Source organism: Lissotriton vulgaris, chromosome 12, assembly GCF_964263255.1.
Source record: "Lissotriton vulgaris chromosome 12, aLisVul1.2, whole genome shotgun sequence".
Lineage (NCBI taxonomy): Eukaryota > Metazoa > Chordata > Amphibia > Caudata > Salamandridae > Lissotriton > Lissotriton vulgaris.
Window position 1 is genome coordinate 507,541,108 of NC_141700.1, and position 22,095 is coordinate 507,563,202.

Here is a 22,095-nt window from a genome sequence, read left to right on the forward strand (position 1 = left end):
ATGCAGGCATACAGCGAGAGCATGTGATCAGGTAAATAGGCCACACTTGCATCAGTAGTTGTTTGCAGACAAACATCAGGCATTGTGTATGAAAGAGGAGGCAAAAACTTTGTTTGGGGTGGTCAAAGATGGTTTGATTGGAAAAGCTGAGGTCCTTGTCCAGTAAGGCAAGAGCATATCATGGAAGGTTGGAAAGGAGCTTTTACAGTTGTCTATTTTGCTCATTAATAAGGCATTGGTTAGGCCTCTGCAGAGAGGGAAGGCTTTGGACGATTTCATGTATATTCCCTTGTATCCTGTTGCTGGGCAATGGTGAGAGGAAAGCTAAGAAGCTTCCAGTGCTGAGTTTTACAGAACTCCTTTATTACTTACCAGTTACTTTCATTATATACTCTTCCTTTCCCAGTCCTAAGAGTTGAGGAAGGACTGGCTTCTGACCCTCCTCCAAGGAAGGTACTAGACCGAGCTCTACCCTAAGCACTTCCTGAAATTGTTAGCATAACAAAATACATCTATGCCTCCCACAACTTCAAGAAAGGGAGGGAGGGAATAGGACTGGGGCAAGGAAAAGTATACTCCGGATAATGACAAATGGCAGTACGTAATCAGGGCATTACTGCTTTGTCACATTTCTTTCCCTCAGTTATAGGATTTGAGGATATAACAAACAAGAGGCATGGTTGAACAAACAAAAAAATAAATTGATGCTGCACCCATTCATTTACCTGGAAAATAAATAAAATATATTAATGTATTCACAGCTTCAAAGACTGAAGCAGCCAACATAGCCACAATATTTAACACATGCGTTCTAGTCTTTAAACTGAAATTCTCAGGGCCACTGCCCAACAAGGCTCCATACGCAATATGGAGCAGCCCAAAAAAGGAGGGAAAGGAATACGTGACGACTCATAAGAGATTAAAATTGCATTTCATACTCTATCACTAAAGGTAGCCACTGAAGGTTTATATAATTTTCTTAGTGAACCAAAAGTCATAAAAAAAATTGTGATGAACGAAGTTCAGAAGTCCTCTGAAGGTAAATGCATACAGCTCTGTCCACATCTAGAGAGTGCATAGGAATCTCCCCAGGTAAAGAAGTGGAAGAATATGTATAAGTATGAATAATTTATTTTGGAATGAAAGCAGGGGAGAGACGTAATACAAGGACCACAGGAAAGAAAAGAAGAAAAAAATGTAGGGCACCAATTTGCTCTATTCTCCTTGCCAAAGCGATGGCCTCCAGAAAAACTACCTTAGCAGAAAGGATATTAAAAGGGGCCTGTTTTTAAGGGCTCAAACGGGCCAGCTGGAAAGCCTTTGCAACTAATGGAAGATCTCAGGAAGGAACCAAAAAATCATATCTTAGGTCTTTGAAAGAAAACACAAAAAAAATATAACACCATTTTGCTCCACTGTAAGGATTTCATCATGATTTATCAAAGAGACAAAATCGTTATCATTCCCTCCCAGATGATAACCAGGTTGAGAAGGCTGTTCATTTGGAATAAGACCAGGACCATGCAGATGCAACTGAGGTTGGAAATGCAGATCAATGACAGCATTCAGTCTTTTCAATCATCAGCCTCAAAATATTTAACTGTAATAGAGTAGCAGGAGATGTAGGGAAAACAGACCAATGCTATTGCTCTCTCCTGTTATGCCTGTGTCATCTGTGTGAGTGAGTGAGTGAGACAGGCTTTCTTTCTTGATTCACATGTTTGTTTTGAGGAATGCTTTCTAATGGAATGGAGAGCGAGTTCATAGCATACAAGAGATACTTTTAGCTCAAAATATGCGTAGTGAAACTACTAACCATGTAAAACTGAGATTCTTCTTAAATAAAGCTCCTATGAAAAGTGTGTGCAAATACTACTGGGATACAGCACAAAACTGGCCCAGAAGCATCAGTTACAACCCTCGGCATCTAGAGATCCACTTCACGAGATCAGCCAAGCAAGGCTCCATAACACATTTTCTAAATATTACACAGACCGGGAAAAAGAAAGTTTTATTTTTAAACTCTCCCCACCATGCTGCTTGCTGTTCATTATGGAGTGCATAAACAGTTTCATGGCATCATCAGGGCAAAGCGGAGAAGTGGCATGCAGGCTGCTCACCTAACAAGACTTATGCCTTAATCATAAAGAAGATGGAAGCAGAGCAGCCTCCTCTTTAATTCATTCTCTTTGAATAAGTCCTCCAAACCTCACTGAACTAAATAATAAAACAAACATGACCTGTCTACCACAGGCGCCATACAAGCCTGTGCCATGCTACAGTTCTGTCTTATCCCTCCCCTGGAGGAGTGGTGCAAAAATCTTTCAGATTTCTAGTTAAAGATTTTAGAAGTCAGTCCTTAGCGATTTGCACCCTTGAAATTTTAGGACTGGGAAGAGGAAGTCTTATGTAGTGAGAATTCTAAGATTCCTAGCAAAGGGGTATGCGTAGAACCAAGTGAGCCCAGTGGTGTAACAAAAGCCCCTGCAGCCCCTGCTGTGAGGAGGCCCGAGCTCTGGAGCCCCCTTCAGCATTGGCAGGTCCCTGGCCTGAGCGCTCTGGACTGGGTCCGGAGCCTGCGTGTACTTTGCAGGGGGGCCCACTGAAGTTTGTTACGCCACTGCAGTGTGTGTTTATTATGCTGAGGAGTTTGATACCACGCTCCATTGCATTCAGTAAAGCCATCATAGAGCTGTGGAGTTCTTGAGAACAAACTCCCAGCCCATGCACTCAATATGGCTCTACTTTACTTGCAATGTCTGTGAATGGCACAGACATTGTAGGGGCACATTGCTCGTGCAACTGTGCCCTCACCTGTGGTATAGTGCACCCTGACTTAGGGCTGTGAGGCCTGCTAGAGGGGTGATGTACCCATGCCACAGGCATTGTTTGGTGGCCATGCTGACTCTGAAGTTTTGTCTCTACCAAAAGACAGTCTGCAATTGTAGTGTGAATGTTTGTGTGTGTGTGTGTGTGTTTAATGAGGGGTCTCTGAGGGTGGCACAAAACATGTTGCAGCTCTTAGAGACCCTCCCTGGTCACAGGGCCCTTGTTGTCACTGGTACCATTTACAAGGGACTTCTAAGTAGGCCAGAGGCGTGCCAGTTGTAGAAACAAAGGTACAGTTTTGGGAAAAAACCAACACTGGGAACCTGATTGACTAGGAGCCAGTGCACATTCAAAGTGCATCAGATACCATGCAAAACTTGGGGGATAGCCATGCAAAAAATTGACATTTTCCAACAAGTCTGCATTAAAATTTGTTACGCCTGGCAAAGAAACAGGCTCTTGATGGCCTCAGAGCTCATTCTGCCAGATCCAAGGCAACCACTACAGCTATCAGGCGTGGTGTCCCGCTCCTAGTTTGCCAGACTACTACGTGGGCATCCCTGCACATGTTTACCAAGTATTATTGCCTGGACAATCCGGTCCATAGGTAGGGCATTTTTGGCAGTTTTGTCCCACAGGACTTTCTGGTGTAAACCTTTCCGCAGTCCCTCGTCTGGGGTTGGTATTGCTTGGGTATGTGTTCAAAGATAAGGAATCTGCTGCTAGATATCTCTATCAGACTAGTTACTTACCTTCGGTAACTCCTTATTTGGTAGACCTGATCTAGCCACATATTCCTTACCATGAACACAAAGAGAGAGGGAAGGGCCCAAGGTGATATTTTAGGACCTAGCACTGCTACAGCCTCCACCATACACAGTTAAATCAACAAAATGTAGCAGTGGGTCACACAAGCAAATTGACTGACTAAGTATCTGAAAAAGTAGGATAGACAACAAACATGAGTGATAAACCTATTGTGTGACTAAGTGATATATACACTAATCAAATGGGTACTCCTATGTGAAAAAATACCCATCAGTTGTCGATCATTACCGCCCTGTTCATCATCTGGGATCCTTCACACCAGGAAGGTAAGGTTTTTGTACCCACTGGGGATAAGAAAGATGTATACAACTCATCTGACCAGCGAGGCCCAGTGAAAACTATGGTGTACCTGGGTGTAAAGTGACAACTGTAGAGCAGTGCACGAAAAAACGTTAAATAAGTGAAAGAAAACGTGCTAGAATGACTAAAATTGGATAGTAAAGAGGGTAAAACCCTTTAATAAAACACCTCTTCACTCCCAAATCAATAAAAGAGTGTGACAATAGTAGTCTCAACAAATAACTACTACTTAATGTGTGCGGTCAACATGTTTCTGCGGACTAGGTGGACCCCAAAAGGTATCCTGCTGCTTTCATCAGGACCATTATCGCTACTGCTCAATGTTCTAGTGAAAAATAAAAAAGATTTTTATCACCTGGGTATTATGTAGGTCCTCATTCTCCTGGCTTTTTTGGTCCCCAGAACAACAAGTGATCAGGAAACACACAAACGGATACATAGAAAGACAAACAACCAAAAATGAATGTTTGGTTACAGGATCCATAGAGTGATCCAATTCAAGACAGATTGTATGTCTATCTGGTGCCCAAAAGTGGCACATATACTATCTTGTTATTAGAGTATACACTCACTTACCTAGATGGCAGGAGAGAAAAACTCCCTCACCTGGCCACAGCGCAGGTAATTGGAGCACCTCTCTGGTAAACAAGACCATTAAAAAGAAGGGATTAGTATGACACGTCAGTAAGAACTGACCTCATAACACTGCTCAAAGCGACAGGATAACGGGGTGGATAGTATCCATGTCTTACTTTGAAGTGCTTTCACTCCAGCATACATTCCGGACAGTCCTTACCACTCCTTTCATGAGAAGGGGGCTATGATAATATTGGCCATTCAGAGGTTATAACAGCTACCAATTTATCAGCCTTCACTAAACTGCCTGTTATCACCTGGATCATTGCACTGTTGTCACTCAGTCTCCCATACATCTATCGAAGATTGCACTTTTTAGTTTGGTTATGGGACCTAACTCCGAGTGGATTTCTACTCACAGAAGGGCCTTCTTAATATCGCTAAACAGATGACCAGATGGCACCCCAGTACCCCCAAAGTTTGTAACAAAACGACTTTGTGGTTGTTAAGGAAAATGCAGGTCTAGTGAAAAACGTGGGCTCACCTTCCGGTCGGTACTCCTGACGTCCTTCTGGGCTGTCTCGGGGAAGTACCGACCCGAGGAAGCCTCGCGCATTTAGCCGCATTGTTGTGCTAAGCGAGTGGCGTCATGTACGTCATTATTCTGCACAAGTCCGTGGGCACGTGGGAAATGTAGTACCCATCCCACTCCGGTCGAAGACCCAATCTAAGCCATTGCTCAGTAACGCTTCTAAATTTGCTCCCAGACGTCTCCCATTTCCCAAGTCCAGGGATAATGAATGACATTCAGAAGAAACCACCATTGCAAGGCAAATGTCGTATGTGTAGACACTTAATTATCGCTAATCAGATCGCGGCCTCACTAAGGTGCTTGGGAGTTGTGGTTTACTGGCTGTTTTTTCGATAGAAAGGAAAAGTATGTCTGCAATGTCCTCATTATATTGTGATGATAAAGTTGAAACAAACGAAAAAACGAGGAGATATGTTTTTTCGAGCCCAACCTGGTAGGGAACCTCAGTTTGCACGTATAGTATTTAATAGGGCTGTACTCCGGACAGAAGCAAATGTTTTGATGCATCCCAGTCTATAAGAACACATATGATTGGTAACTCTATAGGTTTTTTCGCGTATTATAACGACATCCAAGGGATGTCTTTGTCCAATCCACCGTTTCAATGTATCTTCAATCTGTACAAGCACATGTGGTTGCCCTAATCATGACATTAGCAACCATGGCAATGTTAGAAAACTTATTTCAATTTGAAGATTCCATCTCCTTACAGATTAGCGGGTCCAGTATGGGCAGCGTTTTTGCCCAGAGTCTCGCTAATATGTATGTAAATAAATTTGAACAGGATAACATTCTCAATGAAACCAACCCCATCTACAACTGCCTACGGCTGTGGAAACGTTACATAGATGACGTGTTAGTCGTTTGGCGGGGCACAGTTGAAGACCTAGAGAGCTTTCACCTAGGTTGAACGAGAGAAACCAGTTTTTGAGATTCACTATTGAATATAATAGACACCAGCTGGCCTTCCTGCATCTTTTGATCACATCAACATCGTCTGGCCTACAATCCGTTATACCGCAAACCAATGGCCAGAAATTCCCTATTAAGCTACGAAAGTTGTCACCCGAAAGCTTTGCGTGACAATTTGCCCTACGGGCAATTCTTGAGAATACAGCGAAATTGTTCAACTAAACTGTCTTTCATGAATCATGCCAAAACTCTAGAGGAGAATCTAGCTGCTAAAAAATATCCTAAACAGTTGATTCGCAGGTCTAAGAAAAGAGCCTCTAATAACAATTCAGAAAGCCTGTTAGAACCTTTACCCCCTAAAGAGAAACAAGACCGGATCACGTGTGTGAACACCTATTGTACACAATCAAACAAGATCCAGAAGATCATTTAAAAACACAGGGCGATCCTGAATACGGGAACAGATAAGTTACTTCCACCATTGTTTGCGTTCAAGCGGGGACAGAATCTAAAGGGCCAACTAGTCCATTCAAGATTAAAGATGAACATTTCCCGAGCAGTGGGTACTTTATGGGATATGCCAGCTGTCACAGGTCACCATCCCTGTGGCAATTGTGCAGCTTGTCCGCAAACCTCTAGAACAACAAGCATTGATATAGGCACTGAACGTCCCTGGGAGCAGCGACGTTTTACAAACTAACAGCCAGAATCTTGTCTATATTATAACTTGCCCCTGCAACATGAAATATGTAGGGGTGACAACGCGAAAAATTAAGATTTGCATTTCTGAACATAAGAGCTCAATTAGATGTCAGAAGCAGGCCACCAGGCTGACTAACCATTTTTTGGAAGTGGGACACAAGCCCACCGACTTAAAATGGACAGTAATTGAACAGCCATTGATTCCCACCCACATAACAGATGTAAACAAATTTCTGTTTAGAAAAGCGCAGAAATGGGTGTATAAAGTAAATTCAGATAAAAGTGGATTGAACGAAGACATCCCTTGGATGTCGTTATAATACGCGAAAAAACCTATAGTTACCAATCATGTGTTCTTACTGGAATACATCAAAACATTTGCTTCTGTCCGGGATACCGCCCTAATAAATACTATACGTGCAAACTGAGGTTCCCTACCAGGTTGGGCTCGAAAAAACATATCTCCTTGTTTCTACGTTTGTTTCAACTTTATTATCACAATATAATGAGGACATTGCAGACATACTTTTCCTTTCTATCGAAAAAACAGCCAGTAAACCACAACTCCCAAGCACCTTAGCGAGGGCTGACCGAGATGAGGCGCATGCCGCGACCTGATTAGCGATAATTAAGGGTCTACACATACGACATTTGCCTTGCAAAGGTGGTTTCTTCTGAATGTCATTCATTATCCCTGCACGTGCTGCCCCCGCTGACACCTGAGGGGTTTGACCTTCTGGCTCTGCAGGTCAAATCAGGGTCCCCCGCTGATCCACTTACTGCGACTCTCTTTAGGGAGCCGTCGTTTGTGGGACGGGCCGTGGTTCACTCCCTGATTAACATCTCTTTGGAATCAGGCACGGTACCTGCTAGCTGGAAGCGGGCAGTGGTTTCTCCCATTTTGAAGAAGCCGTCTCTGGATCCAGATAAGCCTGAAAACTATCGGCCCATCTCCTTACTCCCGTGGCCGACTAAAGTGTTGGAGGCCCATGTCAACACAGCTCTTTCGGCTCACCTTATCCATGCTAACATCTTGGATCCCACCCAGAATGGGTTCCGTGCTGGACACAGCACGGAGACCGCCCTCCTCTCCATGGCTGAACACCTTCGCACGGTGATGGATGCGGGCCAGACAGCAGCGCTCGTCTTATTGGACTTGAGCGCTGCGTTTGATACTGTCTCGCATCCTATCCTGTTGCATCGCCTGGAGGAGATTGGGCTGGGTGGACCTGCCCTCCAGTGGTTCCGGTCTTTTCTAGACTATCGTTTCTTTAGCGTTGCTGTCCCACCGTTCCAGTCCCAATTCCATCCTTTGAAACAGGGGGTGCCGCAAGGATCCTCGCTGAGTCCCACGTTGTTTAATATCTACGTGAGACCACTGGCTGAGGTCGTCAAGCAATGGGGCATGACTATGGTCTCATATGCTGACGACACTCAGCTAGCGGTTACGATCAGCGGGGATGCGGACCGGGATGCCCCCAGGTTTCAGAGCGGACTTAGGGCGGTGGCGAGCTGGATGAAGAACAACTGTCTCCAGCTCAACGCTAAGAAAACAGAGATCATGATCGTAGGCAAGAGATCGGAGCTTTGGGGGGACAGATGGTGGCCCACGGAGCTGGGGCCGGCCCCCCTCCCGGTCACGGAATTAAAGAACTTAGGAGTATGGATGGATCCTTCCCTCAGCTACGTTGGCCATACGAAGAAAATTGCGGCCTGTTGCTTTGGTATCATACGGTCGCTTCGCCCGGTTTTGAAGTTCTTTGACCATCGCACCAGGCAGCTGATAGTCCAGGCTACTGTGTTATCCCGCCTGGACTATGCCAGCTCTCTTCTGGTAGGGTCCAACGTGGCTGAGGTTACCCGCCTCCAACGCGTTCAGAACGCTGGGGCGAGAGCCATTGTTGGCCTTCCCCGTACTTGCTCTGCCTCCAGCACTTTGAGATCACTGCACTGGTTGCCTATCAAGGCCAGAATTCAGTTTAAAGTGCTGTGTATGGCGTTCAAGATTTTGAATGGAACAGGTCCCCCCATTCTTGCGGACCTTCTGTCATGGTATGTGCCTACTCGGCCCCTGAGATCCTTGGGTCATGCACTTACTGTGGTTCCCCGATACAGGCTGTGTCGGGTTGGCGGCCGTTCCTTCCGGGTCAGAGCAGCCGAGCTCTGGAACTCCCTTCCTGTAGAGTTGCGACTGTTAGATGATCTGCTAGTCTTTCGTAAAGCCTTGAAAACCGTTTTGTTTTAATAAATTCACTTTTCTCCCTTCTGTTCTGTTTCCTGTGGTGTTGCATTTTTACCTGCCATGCGCCTGGACGCCCCTTAGCTGGGGCAGCAGTGCGCATTACAAATGTATGTAACATAACATAACATAACATAACTTGGGAAATGGGAGACGTCTGGGAGAAAATTTAGAAGCGTTACTGTGCAATGGCTTAGATTGGGTCTTCGACCGGAGTGGGATGGGAACTACATTTCCCAAGTGCCCACGGACTTGCGCAGAATAATGATGTACATGACGCCACTCGCTTAGCACAACAATGCGGTTAAATGCGCGAGGCTTCCTCGGGTCGGTACCTCCCCGAGACAGCTCAGAAGGACGTCAGGAGTACCGACCGGAAGGTGAGCCCGCGTTTTTCCTAGACCTGCGTTTTCCTGAACAACCACGAAGCCGTTTTGTTACGAAGTTTGGGGTTACTGGGTGCCATCTGTTTAGCGATATTAAGAAGGCCCTTCTGTGAGTAGAAATCCACTCGGAGTTAGGTCCCATAACCAAACTAAAAAGTGTAATCTTCGATAGATGTATGGGAGACTATGAGTGACAACAGTGCAATGATCCAGGTGATAACAGGCAGTTGTTTAGTGAAGGCTGATAAATTGGTAGCTGTTATAACCTCTGAATGGCCAATAATATCATAGGCCCTTCTCATGAAAGAGTGGAAAGGACTGTCCGGAATGTATGCTGGAGTGAAAGCACTTCAAAGTAAGACATGGATACTATCCACCCCGTTATCCTGTCGCTTTTAGCAGTGTTATGAGGTCAGTTCTTACTGACGTGTCATACTAATCCCTTCTTTTTAATGTTCTTGTTCACCAGAGTGGTCTCCAATTACCTGCGCTGTCGCCAGGTGAGTTGGAGTTTTTCTCTCCTGCCATCTAGGTAAGTGAGAGTGTATACTCTACAAACAAGATAGTATATGTGCCACTTTTGGGCACCAGATAGACATACAATCTGTCTTGAATTGGATCACTCTATGGATCCTGCAACCAAACTTATATTAATTTTTGGTTGTTTGTCTGTCTTTCTATGTATCTGTTTGTGTGTTTCCTGATCACTTGTTGTTCTGGGGACCAAAAAAGCCAGGAGAATGATGACCTACATAATACCCAGGTGATAAAAATCTTTTTTATTTTTCACTAGAACATTGAGCAGTAGCGATAATGGTCCTGATGAAAGCAGCAGGATACCTTTTGGGGTCCACATAGTCTGCAGAAACATGTTGACCGCACACATTAAGTAGTAGTTATTTGTTGAGACTACTATTGTCGCACTCTTTATTGATTTGGGAGTGAAGAGGTGTTTTATTAAAGGGTTTTACCCTCTTTACTATCCAATTTTAGTCATTCTAGCACGTTTTCCTTCACTTATTTCACGTTTTTTGTGCACTGCTCTACAGTTGTCACTTTACACCCAGGTACACCATAGTTGTCACTGGGCCTCGCTGGTCAGATGAGTTGTATACATCTTTCTTATCCCCAGGGAGTACAAAAACCTTACCTTCCTGGTGTGAAGGATCCCAGATGATGAACAGTGCGGTATCGATCGACAACTGATTGGTATTTTTTCACATAGGAGTACCCATTTGATTAGTGTATATATCACTTAGTCACACAATAGGTTTATCACTCATGTTTGTTGTCTATCCTACTTTTTCAGATACGTAGTCAGTCAATTTGCTTGTGTGACCCACTGCTACATTTTGTTGACATATTCCTTACCGACTCACCCATCCTCCTCGCACTACGGATCAGTTCTTAATGTCTTGGCTTTCCCCTTCAGGCTCTAGTTGTCTAAACATACCATTGTCAGTCAACTTCATGGCTCTGCGCTTCTGACGTGGAAAGTTGTGATAAGTACTGACCTCAGCACCTGAGGTGGTTCCTATGTAGACCACGCGGATGTCACAATGACCGAGACACTGTCAACTACATCACGTGAAGTCGACCGCCACCTATCGACGCGCAGGGGTTCTACTCAAGAAAAATCTCCCGGGCCCGTCTGACGCCTGGGAGTTTCAAAGGTAAGGAATCTGCAGCTAGATCATGTCTCTACCAGATAAGGCTTTACCGAAGGTAAGTAACTTGTCCGTTATGGTCAACCTCAAATCATGCCTATGTGCAAGACTACCACTGCCATAGACTATCATTTGCGCTTTGTGCCACTGTTTTCACTCAAATCTTTTAAAAATCATATTACTGGTTCCCTTTGTTGTTGTTTTTTGTCTTTGGTTTTATCTTACCCATAAAATATTTCTCCATTTTAAAATTAGTTGTGGAAATTTAATTGTGCTTTGTGACATGTATTACATACATTCACTCCTTTATTCTTACACACTAGCTTTGACTGCTTTGTATCATGTTACCTGGGATTGAGCACAGGTTTATTTAATTTGTATGGCATCTAGAGGTGGCGGCCTTATCGTTTGAGGTGGACACTTAACCACCCCCAAATCTATTTTCTTACAGCGGGGTAATGATTGGCCTTCATGGAGAACCTAGGATTGGGAATTCAGTCTAAGAGAGAGTTCTTTGTGTTGCTTTAAGTATGGGTCATATTTTAGGCAGTTTTCTGTAAGATGTGTAATTTGTGGTGGTGCTTATATGCCTTGGAAGGTTATCACAATTTTTTGTTAACTCAGATTCGGACTTTAAGGATGTCAATGGAAGGATTAGCTGGAGTGTGGTTTACGTGTGTCAGTCGACACTTAGATTAAATGACCTCACCACACTTTTTGTAATCCCAAAGCAAATAAAGGGCAATAAAGCCCATTCCAATCTCTCACCTTCCAATCGGCTCTACAGTAAAAGTAGCAGTCAAAAGGTTGTCCTTTTTTGAGTCTGTTCCAGTTATTAATGATTTGTTATACCAAAATACTTTGTTTCTTTTATGGGAAACTACAAACTAAAGCACGTGTTGAGCTTGAATTCTTCATATAGCCACAACTGATGTCTTTTTGGGTTTAGAACAGTTGTTTTCCTCTCCATTCTCGATGGAATAGTAAACATGATGAAAGTTAAATAACCCATATTAATTTCTTTTACAAGTGCCGTGATGCTCTGACAACCCGTCAGAAGCTTATTGCCCAGGACTACAAGATCAGCTATTCGCTTGCCAAGTCTTGCAAGAGTGACCTGAAGAAGTACCACTGCAATGTGGATAGCCCTCCCCGGTCGCGTGAAGCCAGACTCTCCTACCTTCTGATGTGTCTGGAGTCTGCTGTGCACAGAGGTAAGTTTTATAAAAGTGCTGTTTTGGGTGGGTGCGAGCTAGTGTGATGAAGAAGAATGGAACATTTATAAAGCACGCTGTAAGGCTAACTGTGTGCACTGAAGAATCTGTTGATTACCTATACAGCCTGCTTTTTCTTGAGGAAAGGAGTAAATTGCTTGTATGGGTTCTGGTCTGCTATTTATTTTGTGAACCGTTCTGGAAGAATTATGCTGTTCTCATGTAATGTATAGGAGACCACTTGTTTGGCTTTTAAATGTTTGGTTTCTGTAATTTGGTGCGCAAAGTTTTGAGTGCTTTATTAAAGCCTATCCTAATTATGCATAGGATGATTGGTGTGCTTTTTTTTAACCAAAAAACTCCTTGTGAAAGTAGACAGATGTGCAGTGAAGCAAACAATTGTAGGGATGTGGCACCTGGTTCTCAAGTACTTTGATTACTGCTCTTGTATGCTTCTAAACTAAATGATCAGTGAACATGCAAGTAAAAATCTTAATTCTTAGCGTGTCTTTATTTTATTTTTTGCGGTATTACTGGTCTAGGAAAACCCATATTTCTTGATTGAAATTTCTTCCATCAACCTGATTTTTTCTTATAGATTTTTTCAGTCTTCCTGTGTCTTGGTATGCTTTAATTTGGTTTTCTTGGTGTCATGTGTTTCAGGATTTCAGCCTGTCTGATTGATGTTCACAAGGCATATATTACTTGCTATTTTATATTCAGCCTAATCAGCGAGGTCTGAAAGGCATGCCATCTTAATAAGCCCCCCCCCACTGTATATTCAGATCTCGCTTGGATACTTTATTACAGAAAGTGACAACTCCTACTCAAAAGGGTTGAAAGAATGTCTTACAAGGCATGCACAGGAAGTTCCAGTTCTATTTCCTGATTCACAAGGGATGGAGACAGAGCTTATTGGCGCATGGCTCTTGAACAGGTTTACATAGTAACTCTGACATGGACTTGTTAATTAAGTAGCTGTTAACTTTAGCGATTTAGGATTGAGTGTTGCATCATATGTTAGTATGTCAACTTTCTTGTCATTATATGGAGATACTAGAAGGGATTGAGATTTATAGTAGTAAGGAAATATCCTTTTGGGCTTTATTTAGCTAAAAGGCTTTTTTTTCAACCAGCTTCTCAGTCATGCCAAGGAGGTACTTAAGTTACCTCAAAGTGACAGCACTTCTTTTTTTTTTTAAAAAAACGTATCTTTTAATTAAGACAGCAGTAAGACCATCATTGCATTACAAGTATGAAAAAGTACAACAGTCGAATCATTGCAGTATATTGTAGGTTCACCTCCTCCCACTGGGAGCTATCAGGAAACCTATCCGCCTTCATCTGATCTGTTACAACTTCTAATTAGTATCCAGGTTAGTTTGGAGCTGTATTGTTCCTCCAATGGGGGCCATGCATGGATTCCCTCTATACACATTCAATTTGTCACATTTCCCCCCATTTCCTTGGGCACCCTCTGTTCACATAAACTGATTTTTCCGTCGCCATACACCAGTCCATGTCTGTCTTCCAGCCTTGAAGGGTTGGTGGGGCATCTGACCCCCAGCAACTGGCTACTTTTCGCTACCATTAGACCTAAGGTGGACCAGGTTGGGTCTGCTCGTCCCAGATCCGGATCTTCCCAAACATTAAGGAGACACCATTTGGGAGATTGTTGGCAACTCTCCCACTATCCCCGACATGCAGGACACTACAGCATCCCAGTAGTCGTGGATTATTGGACATGCCCACAGGATATAGTAGAACAACCCCTCCTCACCTCAACCTCTAACAAAGCGCATCTACCTTTCTACCCATTTTTACCAAAGTGTTACAGGAGATGTAGGCTCTGTGAAGAATTTTAAGCTGGACCAATCTTAAGCGGACTCTAATGGCTACTTCTCTTGGGGAAGCCAGAGCTTCCATCCGGTCTTGTTCTTGTAGGTCTGTGATGTAATGTCCCCAACGGACCCTCAAGGATATGAGGGTGTCGGGAAAGTTTTTAATGAGTTTCTAATATGAGTGAAATCTCCCTACGGGTAAGCCTTCTTCTAGGATCCTTCTTTCCAATGGTGACGATTAAGGTATGGTCGTCCCCCCCTGGCCACCGCTGCCTGTATGGCATGTCGGATCTGTAGATAACGGAAAGACTCAGTATGGGCCAATTCATAGGTTTTTTGTAACTGTTAGAATGGTATAATATCAACCCTCATATGTAGGTCTCCCACTCGCAAGATTCTGATCAGATCCCATTTATCAAAGCCTTTTCTAGTTCCCATTGTGCCCAATTGTTGGGATTACCATAAGGGCGTTGCCTTGGTAATTTTTTTCTTCCATCCTAGGTTAGAAAGGGTTGAGTGTTGAATTTGAGAGTGCCATAAACGGACAGTTAGTGCGGTGGGCCCCTCCTGTGACCGGGGCCGTGGATCATTATAGAGAGTTTGGAAGTAATCCCTCAGCTGTAGAACTAGCCTATCCATCCGATAGCCTGGTTCCGATAGTGGTTGGTGAACCCATCGATTTATAGGTGCTAGTTGAGCCGCCCTATAATAAGTCTGAATGTGGGGCAGTGCTATTTCTCCCTCTTACCAGCTACGGGTCAGTTTGTTGAGTGCGATCCGTGGGAAGCCCAGATTCCGTAAGAGGGTTCGGACTGCACGATCTATTGAGTTAAAGCATATCAGGAATCGGAAATGGTGTATTTTGCAGAATGTAGAGAAGTTGCAGTAGTGCCATCATTTTAAATTGTGCTGATCTATCCAGGAGGGAGAGGCGGAAAGCTTGGCAGTGTTAGACATCATTAAGTCGTGACACAGCCTTGCAGATTGCATGCCTCAATACGAGCCTGATCAGTTGCTACATTGATGCCAAGATTTCAGAATCCATCTTCACCTATTTGCGCCTTACATTCTGTGGGTAGTGAGGGCATCTGGCTGCAGAGGACAAACACCACTGATTTAGACCAGTTAATTGTGTACCCAGAATATCTGCAGAAAGTAGCAGAGATGTTTAGTATTCTGGTGATAGAGGAACAGGGAGAGGCAACATTTAAAAGATTATCATCTGCATACAGTGATATTTTGCCTTCCCAGTCCTCTGTCCAGCGAATAACTTATTAGTGGATCCCTACGGATCCAGGTTGCCACCGGTTCCAGCATTAACGCAAATATTAAGGGGCAGCCTGGCCTCGTGCCCTCCAAGTATCCTCCACCACACTATTTTTCAAATCTTCCTTGTATCCTTGGGATGCAGATAAACCCTATCCTGTCTATTGTGTGTTATCCATAACTGGTTGACTGGGTGTCTTTATCCTCTTGAAGAGCTGTTGCCGGTTATATCAGTTAAATCCTGTAGAACCGTGAAAGGTTAGTCCTGTTCTCTAGTTGCAGCTGTTGCGATAGATCAACTAGAACTGTTTCTTCCATCGCTACAAGTCTTTTATTGGCTATGTTGCTTTTCTGAAACCTACTTTTTCTGGCTTGGATTGTTTTATTTGAGGGTGTATCAAGACAGCATTACCAGGTGCTGAAGTGAGATATTTCGCTACAATATTCACAAACTGTCTTTGACTTTAATATTTAATGAGCCCTGTGATTAAATACACAAATGGAAGTACATTAAAAGTGTTGCGGTTTCCTTAACCTTTTACCCCTTGAGTACTTGTACTTTTTATAGGCTTCTCCAGCTAAGGGTGTTTCTTTGTGTTCCACTGCACCCTTTGAGATGAAAAATAGCAGGTATGGTACTAAATTCTTTAGTTGTTATCTAGTGAAGTGCTTTCATTTTGTTAACCTCTTGGATGTTTTATTGCCTTCTACTCCATCTGCACCTCTGTCCTCGGTGGTCTTCAAGAGGTCTCCTTTACTTGCATTTTATTGCATTTTATTGCTCAGTTTAGGACTTGACTCTTCAGCTTTGTCTTACAGGAACCATGGCCCCTGACCTTGTTAATATCTGCATTTCTTTAATCAAGGGACTAACTACTTTTACCTATTAAATAAGGTGGACATATGAAAATGTGTAATTCTCACCTGAAGGTAGGATACTATCCATCTTGGGTAAAAAAAAGGTTCTGGGGTTCTAATGAAAAATACCAAACTTTCAACCTTCCTTGCTTGCGTCAGTCATACAGCTGCATAGCCTCCGTTATTCTATGTAAGAAATTGCCACCTGTGCTATTCTTTGTCCCTTCAGGGACAGTGCATAGTTTATATTTCTGACCTTGTGGATCTCTTACACCAAATGCTTCTCAACCCAGCAAGGGATGGAGTCTGAGGTTGTCCAAGCTGGAGGTAGGAGTGCCTTAATGCCCTATGGTTAACATAGGTGTCTCTCCTCGCCTGTAGCTCTGCCACTGTTTGGAGACATTGTCTTGCAGGACGTTGAGAACTAGATACTCACAGATGCCAGACACTGAATAAGGGCAGCTGCAAGCATGATGGGAAAAGGGGAAACAAGGGGACCCTACTCACAGCGGAACCAGGGCAAAGTGTATATCCAAAGAACAATGGTTCCTGTGGCATAACAATTTATACAATATATGATATTCAACAGCTTAAATTAGCAATATTAATTTGTAACAGATAAGGGCCTGGCGTGGAAAGAAAGCACACATATGCTAATTTATAAGAAAAACTTCTTATATTTCAACTTATGAAGATATTCATATTTATAACAGCGACATATATACAAAAAATATATATACAACAAAGTGCAGTGTGTCCCCAGTGATTTTGTGAAAAAAACAAACAACACTAAGTGATCTGTACAGTTTTTTGTTATGGGTATTTACAAAGGGAATGACCAAGCACTATAATACAACAGTTACTGTCAGTGACTATCTACAATCATAGATCACTGTGCTTAAAGGGTTCTTTCCCTATGGCGTCGACGGCGTTTCGACCTGCTTGATGGAGGTCTCGTCAGGACTAAACAGTGTGGGACATCTGAAGGAAAGGTGAAAGTGGTATTAATATGTGTAGTCGCAAAAATAATTATTTATATGTGGACAAGAGGGGACAAATGTTACCTCCTGGTGTCTCTACTAAACGCAACCCATGCGTGATGTAGTAAATAAATTTGACTTACAGTATACCCAGCCGGGCACTGTCAGGAAAAAAGATAGACAAAATGTTGGAAAAACACGTACTGTGGAGAAATGCTCCGACTTATGCATTGGTGATTTAAAACGCCACTTACCACTGTGGATAGCGTGGTACTCGTGGTAATAGAGGCGATTGTCACTCTAGTCGCAGCGGAAACAGGATGATGCCTGGTAACAAGGAAGCTTACGATTAGAGTTGTACTCAATCGTAGGAAAGGTTGTTCTGAGGGCAGGATATCTAAGAGCCTACCTGTATGTAGAACGCGGGTCAGCACGGTCGCAACTTCCCGGTCGTCTGTTTGGTAACAGTGAAGTTCCGGGTTTTGTGCGTCATCACGTATATGACGTGATGTGTGCGCGCGCATTCAATGTGAGAGGGCGGGTGTTCTCCGCTATGTAAACAAGGGCAAGGTCGTGTTTACGTTCCATGTTGGCTAAGTGTACAGCATTACGATATTAAAATCCTCAGTCTGATTGTGTTCGTGTGGATGAGCGGGTGTATACGCTCTATGAACACGCGACATAGGTCATCAATTATGGCTATTTGTACAACATTAAAATTCACTGCTTGCGTACTCAAACCACATTGTGTATTGAATTCCAATTATTCCAGTTGGTATACACATCAATACTCTACGTAATTAAGCAGAAAACATAATTGTACAGAAAAGACATATTTTACCATGTCTAACATTAGTCACATCAATATTCGTAATTAGGATCAATGAGGAATATTTAACAACTTTTTTCATTCTGCATGCTCAAAAAAAAAAAAGTTGTTAAAAATAAAAAAAAATAAAAAGTTTTGTTAAATATTCCTCATTGATCCTAATTATGAATATTGATGTGACTAATGTTAGACATGGTAAAATATGTCTTTTCTGTACAATTGTGTTTTCTGCTTAATTACGTAGAGTATTGATGTGTATACCAACTGGAATAATTGAAATTCAATACACAATGTGGTTTGAGTGCGCAAGCAGTGCATTTTAATGTTGTACAAATAGCCATAATTGATGACCTATGTCGCGTGTTCATAGAGCGTATACACCCGCTCATCCACACGAACACAATCAGACTGAGGATTTTAATATCGTAATGCTGTACACTTAGCCAACATGGAACGTAAACACGACCTTGCCCTTGTTTACATAGCGGAGAACACCCGCCCTCTCACATTGAATGCGCGCGTACACATCACGTCATATACGTGATGACGCACAATACCCGGAACTTCACTGTTACCAAACAGACGACCGGGAAGTTGCGACCGTGCTGACCCGCGTTCTACATACAGGTAGGCTCTTAGATATCCTGCCCTCAGAACAACCTTTCCTACGATTGAGTACAACTCTAATCGTAAGCTTCCTTGTTACCAGGCATCATCCTGTTTCCGCTGCGACTAGAGTGACAATCGCCTCTATTACCACGAGTACCACGCTATCCACAGTGGTAAGTGGCGTTTTAAATCACCAATGCATTAGTCGGAGTATTTCTCCACAGTACGTGTTTTTCCAACATTTTGTCTATCTTTTTTCCTGACAGTGCCCGGCTGGGTATACTGTAAGTCAAATTTATTTACTACATCACGCATGGGTTGCGTTTAGTAGAGACACCAGGAGGTAACATTTGTCCCCTCTTGTCCACATATAAATAATTATTTTTGCGACTACACATATTAATACCACTTTCACCTTTCCCTCAGATGTCCCACACTGTTTAGTCCTGACGAGACCTCCATCAAGCAGGTCGAAACGCCGTCGACGCCATAGGGAAAGAACCCTTTAAGCACAGTGATCTATGATTGTAGATAGTCACTGACAGTAACTGTTGTATTATAGTACTTGGTCATTCCCTTTGTAAATACCCGTAACAAAAAACTGTACAGATCACTTACTGTTTGTTTTTTTCACAAAATCACTGGGGACTCACTGCACTTTGTTGTATATATATTTTTTGTATATATGTCGCTGTTATAAATGAGAATATCTTCATAAGTTGAAATATAAGAAGTTTTTTCTTATAAATTAGCATATGTGTGCTTTCTTTCCTCGCCAGGCCCTTATCTGTTACAAATTAATATTGCTAATTTAAGCTGTTGAATATCATATATTGTATAAATTGTTATGCCACAGCAAGCATGATGGGAGCATGGAAACAGGAGAAGCAAGAAGTTGGACCAGTGCAGATATGAAGAGCTTCGGGCAGGTGCAGAGTTGGAGCGGTTTGAAGGCGATTGCCACACTGAGGACTTCCATTTCCAGTTACCCATCTGTAACCCTATATCTGAAAGAGACACGTAAGTGATAGATTCCTTACCTTAGAATATCCCCAGGCGTCAGACTGGATCCGGAACTTTTTGCGTAGCAGTACCCTTGCGCGTCGGTAGGCGTCGTCTGCGGCTCCGCGTCAGTCGTCGGCGTCGTGGGTGCCGTGATGACGTCGTCGGAATACTTGGACGCCGCCTCCGCATGCTGACGTCAGTTCTTCTTTTTTCCACGCCAGCAAGTGCAGATCTGGAAAAAGCAGTACTTCTAGTCACTTTTTGACTAACTTTTTGGATCATTTTGATCTTTTTTTCGAAGTCGACCGACTCCGATTGGTGCCATAGGGATACCTGGATTTAAGCACTGCGAGGATTGCGACCGCACAATGTCGGTCACGGATCCTCACCGTCGGTGTCTACTCTGTCTCGGCGTCGGCCACGACGACAAGACCTGCCCCGACTGCCGGGCTCTGTCTTTGAAAGCCAGGCGGGAGCCGTCCCGCAGGCGACTCAAACTCCGGCAGTCTGCCCCGCGCCCCGAGAGGTCCCGGTCCCATGGGAGGTCGAGGAACAGGTCACTGGGTCGGAGCCACCACAGCTCCGAGAGCAGTGGCGGCTCGTCCATTGGGGGCGTTGGGGCGTTGCCCCACTAGCTAGACGACCGTCACTGACACTGTCATTACTGCGCGCACCAAAAAGTACAATGATGAGACAACAACAGCCCGAGTGCCGAGTGAGTCATAATGATTTGGGTCGGAGAGTGAGACTCGGAGTACTGTCACAACAATAGTGACGTCATCGCGATCTCGGAAGGTGGGGGGCGGGCCTGCAGCAGTGAGTGGCAGGCTGGCAGCAGCAGCGTGGGAGGGAGGGCAGCAGTAGTGTGCGCATTTAGGACAAGTCATTTGTATGACTTGCCCTCGTATGCGCACACATACAGTAGCCCCTTCCCTCCTCCTCCCCCCCTAGTACTCATACAGGCAGAGACCCGGGGGAGCCGGGTCTCATTATGGGCAGTATTAGCCCTGCTCTGTAGCCAATCCTGGCGCAGTGGCGATGTAATGCTGCGCCAGGATTGGCTGTTTTACCGCGAACGAGGTGGGTGGCTGGCTGGCTGTGCTTAGCCTGCCGCACTGTATGGCCAATCACCAGTGCCCATTGGCAACCATGTAGTCAGTGTTGATTGGCCGGCGTTGGCCGCTGTGGGGACGTCACCGCATCCTGGCGTGGACTGCCACAACAACCAGAGCCACGAGGAGACTACCTTGCGACTCAGACCTCGTGACTCGTGCCTGCCTGTGCATGGTCATCATCATTGTCTTCTTCTGTGACTGTCGAGTGAGTGACAAACAAGAGTCTGTCAGTCAGTGCTGATGAAACCGTCCGCATAAGTTTTTTTATGGTGGTGGTAGCATCATATGGGGTGGGTTCAGGTTGGTAAAATAATAAAAAGGTGTGTATCCCACTGTTGGCCACTTTCCGAGTAACCGCTTTGCTTGATTCACTGTCTGAGGAAGGGCCAGAGTCGTATTGTTATGCGGAGTCCCAACAAACAGGTGGTTATGGAAGACAGACCACAGAGGCCCGGGTTACGGCCAAGTCCTTGGGCCTCTCTGCCCTCGCCAATAAACTGGTCCCTTTCGCTCCTTTCGTGGCCAAGGAAGGGGCGCCCCCACACGTGCTGCCAGCCACACGCCGCAGACTAACATCCAGCGCGGTGGCGGCCGTGGAAATCAACGTGGAGGCGGTCTGGGACAACGGCGAGGCCAGTCCCACCCTCCCCCGCAGCATCCGCCTTTAAACCCTCCTAGTCCGTGCTTTTCGGCCCATGTGACGCCAGTGGGTCGGCAGGGTTCGCCATCACCACTCTCCTTGGCGCACTGTCACTTCGGACAGGTGGGTGCTGCAGATCGTCCGAAGGGGCTACTCCCTCCCCTTTGAGACGACTCCCCAAGCCATGCCACCGGAACACCACCGCGTCGGGGGATCATTTGCGGCTTCTGCAGGAGGACGTTTCGGCCCTCTTGGCCAAGGGGGCCATCAGGCGTGTTCCTGGGCCAGAAGTAGGACGTGGTTGCTACTCCCACTACTTTCTGGTACCCATGAAGGGCAAAGGGGGCCTACGCCCTATCTTGGACCTACGGAACGTCAACGGCTTCCTCCTGGAGAAGTTCAAGATGCTGACTCTGGCTCAGGTCTTAGCTGCCCTGAACCCAGGAGACTGGATGGTAGCATTGGACTTGCAGGACGCTTATTTCCACATCCCCGTCCTGCCGGCCCACCGGCGTTACCTGCGGTTCATGGTAGGCCACGAGCACTTTCAGTTTACCGTGCTCCCCTTTCGGCCATACCAGCGCCCCATGGGTGTTCACGAAGGTGATGGCGGTGGTCGCAGCCCATCTGCGCAGGTTAGGGGTTTGTCTTCCCCTACCTCGACGACTGGTTGTTGAAGGCGGGCTCGCCCCAGACAGTAGTCAGCC

General features: G+C 44.7%; 1 protein-coding gene across 1 annotated transcript in view; it reads left to right on the forward strand.

The window, feature by feature from the left end:
- GLG1 (golgi glycoprotein 1) overlaps positions 1-22,095 on the forward strand; it is a 792,605-nt gene that overhangs the window by 218,901 nt on the left and 551,609 nt on the right. The window contains exon 7 of the mRNA XM_086945268.1: positions 12,062-12,245. Within this exon, the coding sequence (XP_086801394.1) occupies positions 12,062-12,245 (184 nt within the window). The remainder of the gene's footprint in view (positions 1-12,061; positions 12,246-22,095) is intronic.